Source organism: Oryzias latipes, chromosome 17 (genome assembly GCF_053564925.1).
Source record: "Oryzias latipes strain Hd-rR chromosome 17, Olatipes_Hd-rR_3.1".
In the NCBI taxonomy this organism is placed as follows: domain Eukaryota; kingdom Metazoa; phylum Chordata; class Actinopteri; order Beloniformes; family Adrianichthyidae; genus Oryzias; species Oryzias latipes.
The window spans coordinates 20,864,548-20,877,863 of record NC_136253.1 but is presented as its reverse complement, the minus strand read 5'-3'; the positions used below and the strand labels follow the sequence as shown (position 1 = coordinate 20,877,863).

Genomic DNA, 13,316 nt, shown 5'->3' with positions numbered 1-13,316 from the left:
TTAGCGACACACAACACAACAGGGTAAAAGTTATTAAAAATGCAGTTTTGGGCTAAATTTAATGTTTTTTATTACAAAGCACAAATATATAATAATAATAAAATAATAATGATAACACTCAACTCTACATCGCTGTGTCTCCTGATGACGAAGAGTCGGTCAACACACTCTTAAAATGCATTTTAGACATTAAGTCTTGGATGGCAGAGAACTTCCTACAGTTAAACCAGGACAAAACAGAGGTTTTAGTGATCGGTTCTGAATACAAGAGAGAGATTGTTTTATCTAAACGAAAGAATTACAAAACTTCTCAGTGTGTAAGATACCTGGGTGTTATTTTTGACTCCGAGATGAATTTTATACCGCAAATTAAAAATATCACGAAAACAGGATTTTATCATCTAAAAAATATTGCCAGAGTCCGCCCATTTCTTTCTCTTGCCAGCACAGAGGTGCTAATGCATGCTTTTATTTCCAGCAGATTAGATTATTGTAATGCCCTGCTCTCTGGCCAGAACAAGGATATCAAACCTTCAACTGCTGCAAAATTCAGCAGCAAGCGTATTGACGAGGACCAGGGGGCGGGAACACATTCCACCGATTATAAAATCGCTGCATTGGCTTCCTGTGCGCTTTAGGATTGATTTTAAAGTTCTTTTATTGGTTTATAAATGTTTTTATGGTCTCGGGCCTTCATATTTATCTGATATTTTTGATTTGAAACGGTTTATTTCAAGCAATCAAATAGGAATAATACACAAAAACAATACAATCATCAGTTATACATTCATACAATAACTAATCAAACTTAGTATAATTAGACATATTAATAAATATTGCTTGAGAGGGAGTGGAAGGAAGCTAACTTATTTACCGTAATCCCACCCCTGTTCTACTGTAACCATTTTATTACACTTTAAAGTGACTTTAAAGTATGAGCCCTCGCGGACCCTGAGGTCCTCTGACACAGGCCTTTTATCCCAAAGGTTAGGACTAAAACGTACGGCGAGGCCTCATTCAGTTATTATGGACCTCGCCTGTGGAACAGGAGGATTTTGTGCGGTCCAGAGAGCCTCAGGGCCGCAGAGACTGTTCATGTTTTTAAAGGAAGGCTCTAGACCTACCTTTTTAATTTGGCTTTTAGTTGAATGTTAGGAATTTATTTGATATTTTAATTATTTATGCTCTTTTTACTAGTTTTATATGTGTACGTATACACATGTATTTATTTATTTAATTATTTGTGTTTATTTATTTTTATTTTTTTTGTCACACTTACCATTTTATGTGTCTATCAAGGTTTATGTAATTATTTGTTTCTTGTTCATGTTTTAAAGGTATTCTAATTTTAATTTTATTCCTTTTACATTTTATTTGTAACTCCAGTGTTTTGCTCAGAGGGATCCTCCACATCGGACTGACCCTTCTCAGTGAACGGGGTCCCTGCAATGGGATCTCCCACGTCTGACTCTTTTGATTGAATCTGGGGGGGTCCTGTGGTTGTGTACTCCGTGAACTTGAGTGGGGGGTCACTGATGTGGACATGTTGCCAAAATATCGTTTCCCCACTTCAGGACAAGGCCAGATCTGTACATTCCATCATTTTATCACTCTTTTTATCATGTTGTGTGTGTGTGTGGGGGGGGGGGGGGGGGGGGGGGGTTGTCGGCAGTGTTTGTCTTGTCATTTTCTTTTAAAATTTGATTATATTCTATGCGAAGCACTTTGAGTTACATGTGTTGGAGAAGTGCTATATAAATAAAGGTTGATTTGATTTGATTCAATACCTTTACAGCAGTGCTTTTTGTGAAAACAAATAAATTAAAAGTGGAATGCATCTGTTGTGCTCCCTTGCTATATCACGATTCACCTTTCGTAGTCTCGCACGTTATTTTCAGCCCAACCTTGCATCCTTTTTAAACAGCGCACTGTGTTCTGATCTTGTTAATCAACCTCTTCTGTGCGTGTCTCTTGTACAGAGATGTGGCTGCTGCAGCTTGCCAGAGTTATATACCGGTAAATCTTCATTGCGATCAGATCTTTGTTTTCATTCTATAGGACTGGATCCATATTGCTACGAAGATTTGAATTCTAAGAGTTAAAGAAGACAGGAAAGTGTGAAAATGTTCATGTATGTCTGTGAAAGGTGTGTAAAGTGTGTATTGAGGAGTTTTACTGCCTTAAAACATGTACACTCCTACTTTTCGGATGTCACCTATTGCGGGTTATGGAACTTATCCCCCACGATAAACAAGGAAATGCTATACTTGTCTATTGGTTTTCTACATTGATTAAGACCCAACATGCTTAACAGTCTCAAGTCCCATTCATCCATTCCCACACAACTCTACTGCCATCTAACGTGCCAACCTGTCACAGATTCAATGTGGGTTCAGTGTCTTTCCCAACGACACTTGACGTATGGGCAAACAAGGTGGAAACTGAACCTAATTCAGCACTTCGACTGTTGATGGGTTAAAAACAGTATTTCCAAAAGAAACTCAAAGTAGGACATGAGTTAAGCTGAAAGAAAAAAAAACAGGGAGTCCCACAAAAAGGACCTACACATCCTTTTACAGTGCTTTGCCGTAAGACATTTATACATTTTATCAAAATTGAAAATGTGAATGCGCCCTTGGCTTCACTGCTCATGCTTTTATTTCATTCTGCCCACAGCACTTCTCTGCCCATAGTGCAGGAGAGTGGTTGCCAGGTATTATTTCCCCGTTCCTGTGTCAGAACAGCACCTGTTCCATATGATGATGTATCATCTGCTACTTTTGTCTTTGTTGAGTTAGAACACAATTATGGTGAGCTTGGTTCAGGTTTGAAACATGAGCATCCGGTCATTCTCTTGATACTCACTCATTTCTTTATTAGAGTAGTTCTCTGAAAAAGCTTGATGGTAACTCTTTAGAGCTCATTTTACTTTGTGAGGATCTTTTTTAGTTTGTGACAAAATTCTCTATAACAAATTTTGATTTTTGACAGTCAAACTCTTCATCGGCGTAACAAATATCTTAAAGCCTGTCAGTTTTTTTCAATTTGTTTTTTTAATCAGTGGAAACATTTTGGAAAATATTTAAAATCGTTACGTCCAAGAAAGAAAGGATATAATTATTTAGTGTTGTACAGCCCATTTTAAAGTAATTAAACACAACTTTCAATTAATCTGAAGATAATGCAATCTCTCTGTAGTTAAATACTGATCGTGTTCTTTTAATATCTCACTCTTGAATGGGGACACTCGAGGTGCTTCCATGGAAGTTAAATCTTGGTCTCTTCTTAAATAGTCATTTTATCTTTTACGTCATGGTGTGAATCCACATCAACACATAATATTTGGATTTTAGTAACATTATCAGACTTTTCCAGAGTGACTGTCTGCAATTTGCATCATCCAAAAATAAACTGTCAATTATTTTGAATTACACATCTGGAGCACTATATGTTCAAGCATCTTTCTAAAAACTAGCTACAACCCAAGTTCAAAACTGCATTTTACTGTTATTCCTCCATTGTATCATTTTGGATACATACAATCAATCATTGTGAGAGAATGTGAAATTCTGACTCTACTGTCTGAATCTTATTTCCACTTCACTGAGGATTGTTACGGGTTCTTTACCATCGTGCAGAAGCTGTGTGGAGCTTCTGTTAACTTTTGTAACTTATGCAACATCTTAAGCGTCTCTATGGCAAAGTCCAGTTTAGAATGGTCCAGGCAATTCAGGAAAGCATTTCCATTCAAATTTGGACCGTCACAGCGCATGCGGCGTGTAGACTGCGTAATGGTAGCGTTAATACAGCAAAAGTGAATCTATCAACAACAACACAGGTCATCCAGCTGCTTAATTTTTTAATCGCTGGTTTGGCACTTTCTTTTGTCGTAATCACCTTCCACAAATCAACAGGTTTCATCAGTAGCACCGCCCTAAGCGGTCCATTCTACTTTTCTATGGATCTACAACCAACGGGGGGCACAAAAATGGTATGGCTCGGTCTGGCTTAATGGGTCCATTTTATAGTGGAAACACTCAAAATACTGGACTGCTCAGTGGAAGAGTTTCCAGACTCAAATCAGGTGGAAAAAGGATTTTTGTGCTTCGTCTAATTATTAATTATGTTTTCCTGCACAAATAATGTCTAAATTTGATCCCCAAAATGTTTATTTTCAGAATGAGCCATGCTAACTTCCTCGTTTCATTTCCTTGTCATTGAGTATTTGCTGATTCTCTTCTTTTTTTTTTTTGGCTTTGTTTTGAACAGAGGGATTCATCTGAACAGCTGTTAACCAGGAGTTCAGTCAGAGAACCCCGATGATCATAGTCCGTCTGGATGAGGACACTGATCCGCCTGATGGTTGCTTCTTCCAAATATTCAGCCTAATGAGTCATAAGAAATCAGGCCAAATTGAAATGTGGCTCTGTGTCTCAGACATCGCTCCCCCTGCATGCATCAGCAGCATCATCTCATCACTCGGTAGACATGGAAACCCTGATAATAGGGAGATTCTGATCAACAACGACTAAAATGAGGAATATTAATAGATTATCTGTGGAAATACATATGATTATGGAATTATAAAAAGTCAAATTTATGATGGTTTTTAATTAAATCGCTGTCAACATTTGACCAAAGTAGATTAGGACAGGGATAGAGACAGATATGTCATTGTCTGACACATTAAAGACCATTACAAAAGAAATGATATATTTTACTGTAAAGAAAATATGATTTCTAATTCTCATACAAAAAGGTGCAATTAAGGTCTAAAAACTTCAGAATATCAGCAAGTTGATATTTTTGTAGAAAAGTCTCAGTGGCTTTATACGCAGTTTGAGCCTCCATTTAGTTTGTCGATGGAAATTTATAGTGAGAATAAAGCATGATATTTGTTTTAGAATTGTTAAAGTGCTGAAAAACATAACTGCAAACTATGTCTGTTTAAACCTGGGTTTGTATAAAGGTAAAAAAAACACACAAGCTTTTGCAGTTGAATGAATTAGTATCTTTGAATTTTCTAAATCCCAATTTTAATCCTAAACAGTTTGCTTTTTCATGTTTGCCAGACTGAAAGTTCCTCTGAACTCTGATGTAAACGATGATGTGGGTCTGCAAAAAGTAGTCCATTTTAGTGTACCACAAGTATCTATCTTCAAAACAGAATGCTGTTGTTTTAAACACATTTTTACCTAAGACCACCAAGTCTATGCTAAAATTTAGGTAGTATTTTATTTTATATACTATCTATATATTGTAAACCTAAAGTCCCACTCTAATAATTTTTTGATCTATTTTAAAAACTGTTCCAAGTGTTTTTTTGGGCATGATCATGCTGTTTTTAGCCAAAATTTTAAAAAAAAACTTGTCAGGGATTTCTGCAGAGTAGCTGAAGTTCATTAGAAATTTCCCTTAGAGTTGTAGGAGAGACTGTTGGCACGAAGTGGGCCCACCTCATTTCCCATCATCCATCTATTTACACTCTCTTCCTCTAGCTTAAAGCCTCTCCAAGCCCCAACCTAACGTTACTGGTGCAACAAAATTGGTGAGCAATCCTGGAGCTATCCAGCCGTACAGTTTTGAGCAAGACTCCAGCTCAGACAAGGGAAACAGAGATCTAGTCGTCTACAAGTGGATACATCAGAATAGAGCGGAGGAAGCTGCGGCCCTTCCGATTGTATCTTCTACATCACAACGTCAAGTGTTTTCCAACAGCAATTTTTCATCTGCTCCTGATTCACAGGAATCTGAATAAAGAAATACTTAGAAATTTTGAGCTTCATTGTCATGTGTCCTCCTCCATATGTCCTCCATCATCAGACTAATGGCACAAGAACATGTTAACACCAACACCATTTTTGATTGGAGTGGGTCTCTAACTTATACTCAAGTATACGTACTTCAGTTAAAAGGGACACCATCCACGCCAACCTGTTTTGGAGAACACTGCCCCCAGATGAACACCCGGTCCAATTGTCACTTTAATTTTCTGGGCTGCTTGGTCTAGTCTGGAATGTAAGGAAAACCAAACAAGGATGTGGAACCTTTTCTTCATTTTCTACCCAATTGGATTGATTTCACATGACTATTCTCATGTCACAGCACATGTTTCCATTATCTTCCATAACATGTTTTTTTTAATCCCAGCATGATTGTGCAATAGTTTTTTTTTTTCTAAATGTCAGCTGAACAATAATTATTCCCAGATGTTGATACAAACTAATCTGTAACAGAAACAAAATCCTCTTAGGGGCATTTAGGAAGACTGCTGTGGTCAAGAGAGGAAGTGAAGCACCCCTCCAAGACTTCTGTTACTAATGAATTCTTTAAGATACACAAAGAAAAAACGTTTGATTGTTAATAATGATATCAGCAGTTTTTGTGTTTTCAATTTAAAGAAAATAGAAAAATTGCTAAATAGATTAAAAAAAAAACGTTTTTTTTATCTTTAACGTTTCTTGCCTAATTTTGATGCAAAGCAAATTTTCTCAGATCAATCAAAAACACTAAAACATGTTACTCTTTATATAAAGTAAACATTTATGGGTTATAGTTTTTAGTGATAGAGAGATTTCATAACCTTGCCTGTCAGGTTTAGGTTCCCTAACTGACCTAGTTATTGGAAATAGTTTAGCGGCTGCCATTTAATGTCCTTTTAATGAATGTACAACTCATTTTGTACAAGTGCTATTTTTATAACTCCATAACATTGAGGTAATGATAATAATAACAAGAACATACACAAAAAATGTACTTTTGATGGTACTCAGGTAAATAGGTAAAGATCTGGTTTGGTTACTGGATTATGTTATGATGGTGATGTAACTAAAATGATTTTATTCTGTGTGTTATTGAAGGGAAATTGCTTTAATGCCACAGTTTTCTCTCCAAAGAGCAGCAACAAAGCGTTGATTATGAAGGAAACTTGAAAAAAAATACATTCAGTGTAAAATGGCTCATTGCATTTTCAGATTTAACTGGAATTTTTCATTTGAGTTATGATTCACACAGCCAAACAATTCTCAAATAGAAAACTAATAGTCCTCTCACCTTGCTGCTGTTACAGAGATGATGGAGGCTGTAATGTGAAAGTTTTAGAAGAATATAGGATCTCTTTTATAACACTTCTGTTGACCCATGATCCATCTAAACTTGTTTACTACAGCCCTTGTATGTTCAAAAGCAAGGCATCCAATTGGATCTGCACTAGAACATGTCCTGGGAAAAAACTAGTCAGAAAAAAATAGACTCTCCCCTCTGAGAGTGCTGAACTTTACCCCAGATTTGAAGCTGGCATCCGAAGAAGAAGCATAAAGTGGAAGACGATTGGTTAACGGCTATTCAAACATTTGGGTTCTTTTTTTTTTAGAAAAAAAAATTGAAACCAAAACATATTCTTCCTCAATTTTTCACCAAAAGCTGTTTCATTTTAGACACATGTATGAGAGCTATATGTCACAATTCTCAGTTTCAAACCGAAATTTATGTCTTGCCATTCAACCCAGTCATGGGATAAGTGAATCCTTGCATCCCCATGCTACCATACCAGTAAGTTGAAAATGAAATTTAGGAAGGATTTGTTATTTATTGTTCATTACATCAGGCTTAGTTAAAGCAGACTGAAAAGTGTGCCTTCATTGTTACTTTACTTGCTTTTTAACAAAGAAGAAAGGGGGGGAATCAAAGTTTTTTTTTTTTTTTTTTTAAACACACCAATCATATATCGAACCAAAACAGAAGAGAAAAATGGAGGTTTGAACCGAATCGTAGAGAAAGTTAATCATTGCATTCCTATTAAGAGCCTAAAGATTTGGAGCTTGATGAGAAAGTTGATGAGAAACATCTGAATATTTAAAAGATACTGACCCTCCATGTCAGAGATGGTAAATAGTGCTACTGAGGGAATGTCCATAAAGAAGAAAAAAATACCACTGAATCAATGTTATTGGATCTATTTCTTCCATTCATTACACACGTCTCTCAAACTGTTGCAGCAAGCTTAATGCTGGTCTTTGTTGCTTGGAGATTTCCAACTCTAAAGATGGTTTTTAAGTTAGTGTGTCTGGTCCTGTAAGCCCCTAACACCAATAGTTTATTTTTGAGTGAAACTTTCCCATCACACCTTTAGAACCAAAAAAGCAAAGTTTACGTTTTTCCTCCATCTGTTTGCTTACTTTACAATAATTCCACATTCATTTCTGCTAATCCGTGTTCTGTATATTCTCGTAACTGTTGCTGATAATATCCTTTACACGCTGGAAAATAAAGGTTTTCTCGAAAAAGGTAAAGAGTGGGACCCCTCTCCTGCAGAGAGTGCATTACTCATTCCTATTCCCCTGAAAGTCCTATAGTACCACGTCATTTGATGGTTATTATGTCTTTGTAAGTTGGTTGAAGGGGGCCTCATTCTTTTCCAAAGAAAGTGACCTCCTGTTAACATGTGTCGGACAATGCAGTTGTTCTGAGGAACTAAAGGAAGTTGCCTCCGACGCTGTAGGGGCTGAAATTCTCATCCGGCATACTAATTTTCCTCTTCCTTTGAGAAAAAAAACAAAAAGGAAAAATCACTCAAGCATGGCTAATAGAGTTTACCGTTAGACCCCCTTTGTTGTCCAGTCTAAATAAAGATACTTGGATTTGGCGGATGATTGTTTCACAACCGTGAAACCGTAAATAGATTCAGCCATCTCTGCCTGGTCATACCTTGATAGGAAAAAGTGGAAAGACAAAGAAACACACAATGATGCTTTAAAATGACAGCTCCTTAATCAATGGATTTCTGTTTTCGGAGATACATTGCAAAAACAGAATCTTAAGAAAGTATAAAGACCCTCGTTTCAAGAAAAAAATGTCTTAATTTCTGTTTTACGATACAAAATATCTGTATGAAAAAAGTTTTTCAATACCAGACTACGGTAAACTTTTTTTGAGAAAACATGTCTCAGTGACTAGAATCTTTTTCTTGAAACAATAATAAAAACGTTAATTTTTAGAACACTTTACTTCAAACTACCAAAAGGATAATCCGCAAACAATACCATATTATTGCATCTATAATTCAAACATCTCTATAATGAAGAAGCTGATCAGTTTCTATAGACTTCTCCTTCACAGCTGCTGGACACAGAATGAAACTTATACAAACTTTTATCAAAAACATGTGGATATTTACTGCATGAATTCATGTTTTTTTTTCCTTCATAAGAATAAAAAGACGTGATTAATGCAATATTTGTCATTGCATTGAAATGGTTTTGTATTCATTGTACTGATTTTTACACTGTTTCACTTTTTTAAAATGTGTTACACCATTTGTTAATATTGAATTGTCTATGTGTGTGACTGCAGAAGGAAATGAGAATGCTTTTCTTTGTGATCAACACTGCTGCCCCCGGCCTGGATTTAGCTAACCCCACTATGGGGGTGCAGGTAGAATATCAAGTCTGGGTATGCTGAGAGTTTGGGGTGTCATATCTCTCCAAGTCCCCAGAATGCTTCAAGAAGCATGTTATCATCATGTCAGTTCATCTATCCATATATCGATCTTCTACTTTGATGTAGTTGATATTTATTATAAATTTGATGTTTAATGCTCTTCCTAACATTAACATGAGCAATTACCGGGCTTGGGACAGGCAAAAGGTTTATGCCCTGTTGAGATTGCATTTATTTTTTTATTTTTGTATATTTATTTGTCTATCCTTTTTTCCTTTTGTCTTTTGGTTATTAAGTTGTTTTGTTGTTGTTTTTTAAATCTTTTTCATTTATTCATTTTTTATTTCTTTAGTTAATTTTGGATTTTTGCTGGCTATGACATTTAGGGGGGCAGTCACGGCCCAAGCATAGATCTGACCTTGTGCTGCATTTGGTTCCTGTTCAATTCAATTCAATTCAATTTTATTTGGTTAGCTCAAATTCACAGTAACAGTCATATCGATGGGCTTCGTATCGGTAATTGAAAAAGTTAAACATAAAATCAAAAGGATCATGAATACATAGAATTCAATAGGAAAATACTAAATTGAACTAACAAACTGACTAAGCTAAACTGGACATCCCTGCCCTTAGACCCTCTTTCGCGGTAAAAAAAAAACTCCCAAAAAAACGGATTCCCGGAAAAAAAAGAAGAAACCTCAGGGGTGTCCACATGAAGGAGGGATCCTCCCCCAGGACGGACAGGCGATTTACCAGAACTCATAGAGAAGAATTAACTTATCTAACCCTACAACTACATATTTAAAGTCCAGCAGACGAGCTTCATCCAGACGGACTTGGGGGGACAGTCAAGGGCGCGAGTCGAGCCGGAGACAGGATCCACAGCCAGGTGTAGAAGCAGTAGTTGAAGCGAGCCAGAGACGAGGTACACGGTCAAGTACAGGAGCACGGATGAGCCAACTGGAATCTGGAAGCACTGCCACTCCCCAGGAAGGGAGAGGGAAAGAGGGACAGTACATGAATCGCACTGATCCAAACAGAGGCATGGAGAACTAAATGATGAATAATAATCAAGAATAGAGAAGAGAGGAAGGGTAGAAGTAGATGAAAATAGAGGACAGAACCCCAGAGCACCATGGTTTCCCCAGCTTCAACTTCTAGCAGCCTACTAAAAACTAATTGTTATTGTTATTCAGTGAATTTCTCCTTAACGTAAATATTAAAATATAAAACTTTGATGTAACAGGTATGATGTACAATCAAATTTGATTTGTATAAATTTAAAAAATAAGTCATAAAATCGGCTTTACCCAGTTGGGATATGTAGTTTCAAATAGATTTGTCTTAACTTGTATTAAATACTTTCAAAAGAAGGCTTAAAGCAGAATATGTAAATCTGAACATGTGTAGGTTACCTGTTTTTATAAAAAACTTCCAGATGAAACCTCAGGTTGTGGAAAGCAATGTTTAAATGTGTTTTGGCTTAAATACTTGTTGTTTTCACAACAGCAACTTTAGGGGTTTTCTTTTTTTTTATCTGTTTGACTTTTAACTTCTTCAGAGGTCAGAACACGAGCCAACAAAACCTCCAAACTCATTTGAAAGAAGTGATTTTTCCGCCTCTTATGAGAGCAGACAGTTTCCCTTTAGGTGCTAAGCCACACAAACACACACACACACACACACACAATAGCATGCACAAGGTCGTGCTGTGAGGCGGCCCATTAACTGACGAGTCATTCCGCAGTGAGGAAGTGTGGAGGAAAGCGGGCGTCGAGGAGGCTCCCCATCCTCCCACTCGCCTGGCGTTATTGGCTGAATGCTGTGATGTCACAGCACACTGCCTATAAAAAAGCCCTCCCAAGCAGCAGAGCAGTCAGAGCTCATTCCCTTACTAAGAAGGCAGTTCCTCCATAAAAACCTGGCAGTCTTTCGCCTCTGTCCTTGGAGTTACTTGTCAGAAGTCATGTGTCGAGGACTCGAATCGCTGCCCATCACCTGCCTTGAACGGTGAGCCTCATGCAAGATTTCTTGTCATTTTTTGCAAGTTTTTAAAAAAAGAATAATTTTATCATATGAATGCAGTTCTTGTGGAAAACGTATTTTTACTCATTCAATGTTTTGTTTTGTTTTACAGGGCAAAGGAGCTGAGAGCTTTGTTTGGAAGTTTACTACAGAAGTCAGACCACAGCAACTGTGGCCAGTCCAAGAAAAATGACAAACTCAGGTAAGAGACTCATGCAATCTGGCTTTTTAGGAACTCGCCGTGAAATTTTAACATTTGTCTAATAAGTTTGTTCTTTTTTTTTTAATGCAGGCTAAATGAAGTCAATGAGCCTCTCAAATGGAGAGAATCCTTCGAAAAACTCTTGTCCAGTCAAAGTAAGTTTCTCTCAGATGCTTTGTTTTGTCCAGAGGTTTTGAAGGTTCAGATGCTAAATGCTTGTCTCTTCTTTTTTAAGATGGACTCTGTCTATTCAGAGCATTCCTGGTATCTGAGTTCAGCGAGGAAAACATTGCCTTTTATTTAGCGTGTGAGGACTACAGAACGTCCAAACCTTCCAAACTGGCCAGCAAGGCAAAGAAAATTTATGAAGAGTTCATCTGCTCCGACGCACCACGAGAGGTGATTATCAAATTTCACGCTCAGACACTCCGTGGTGTGGGTTTTTTCTCCTTATTTTTTAACTTTTGCTAATAAATACATGCTTCTTTTATTTGGCAGGTAAATCTCGACCATGCAACCAAAGCAATCACCATGGAGAACATGCAGCGACCTTCTCTGTCCTGTTTCAACCTGGCCCAAGCTAAAATCTACACCCTGATGGAGAAAGACTGCTACCCTCGCTTCCTCAAGTCCTCAATGTACCTGGACATGACCAGAAGGACAGGTTAATAGACTTGAAGAAGAAAACAAAATGAAGAAATGATGCATACAGACTCAGAAAGTGGCAAAGCTGTGATGGGACAAACACAACTTTAATGAAGAGCTGTGGAGTTATTTTGGGAAACAAGATGGGGCTCCCGGGTGGAGGCCGGAGTCCACGTGAGGCTGTGAGAGGACACTGACAGACAGAAAGCACCGCGGGCTACGGCAGCCTCTGACCAACACACATGCAGTTTACACACAGACTGATCAATGCCAGGCAGCCTGGCAGGAATCAAGAGAAAACGAATGATGCTGTCACACAACAAAACTACCACTGATGCTTCTGAGTAGCATTAATTGTTATTTAAGGCTTATTTATTTAAAGTATTTTTTTTATTAAATGTTTGCTGTGCAAATATTTTTGGAAAATGCGTTTGTGTTTTGTACATTGAGATGCATTAAAATGCATAAAATGAATAAAAGTGGAAAAAAAACATGAAACGATTCAGTTGTCTTATGAAGAATGAGTTCATCAAAAGGGTGGATGTGAAGGAGTGGAAAAAAAAGGAAAACTTGTTCTGTTTTTCTAATTAACCTGTGCCCTATAAAAAAATTCCACTTCACATGTAGGTGACTCCTTAACTCTGATGTAAGGAGTCACCTTAGCAAAGCAAAACCATGAAGTGAGAGTTCATGAGCATAAATTTGAGCTTATCAGATAATAATAATTCTGGCCGAAGGTGGGGTTTTTTCTGATGTCTTTTATATGTAAGGATTTTTCAGGGAGAAGAGAATCTCCAAAATGTATGATTTTTGTCTTAATAGAGCAGCCTTTGTAGCACACCGGTAACCCTTGTGCTATCCTAGGCACTTTAACATTGGGAGTTGGGTCATCTAGACCCACTAGACAGTGCGCTGAACCTTTTTTCTTCAATGATTTGTGATCTTCACTGGTGTGCATGGATTACCTTTGTCATGGTAGGGAGAACACGTCAATGTAAGGGTGGGG

General features: G+C 37.4%; 1 protein-coding gene across 1 annotated transcript; it reads left to right on the top strand.

Annotated features, from left to right (window-relative positions):
• The first annotated feature begins 11,294 nt into the window (after window positions 1–11,294).
• Window positions 11,295–12,808, top strand: rgs5b (regulator of G protein signaling 5b). The gene is made up of 5 exons (XM_004079001.5): window positions 11,295–11,448; window positions 11,576–11,665; window positions 11,756–11,820; window positions 11,901–12,064; window positions 12,164–12,808. Exons 1-5 carry the CDS (start codon window positions 11,405–11,407, stop codon window positions 12,332–12,334), a joined length of 534 nt encoding a protein of 177 aa, XP_004079049.1. The 5' UTR covers window positions 11,295–11,404; the 3' UTR covers window positions 12,335–12,808.
• The last annotated feature ends 508 nt before the right edge of the window (window positions 12,809–13,316 follow it).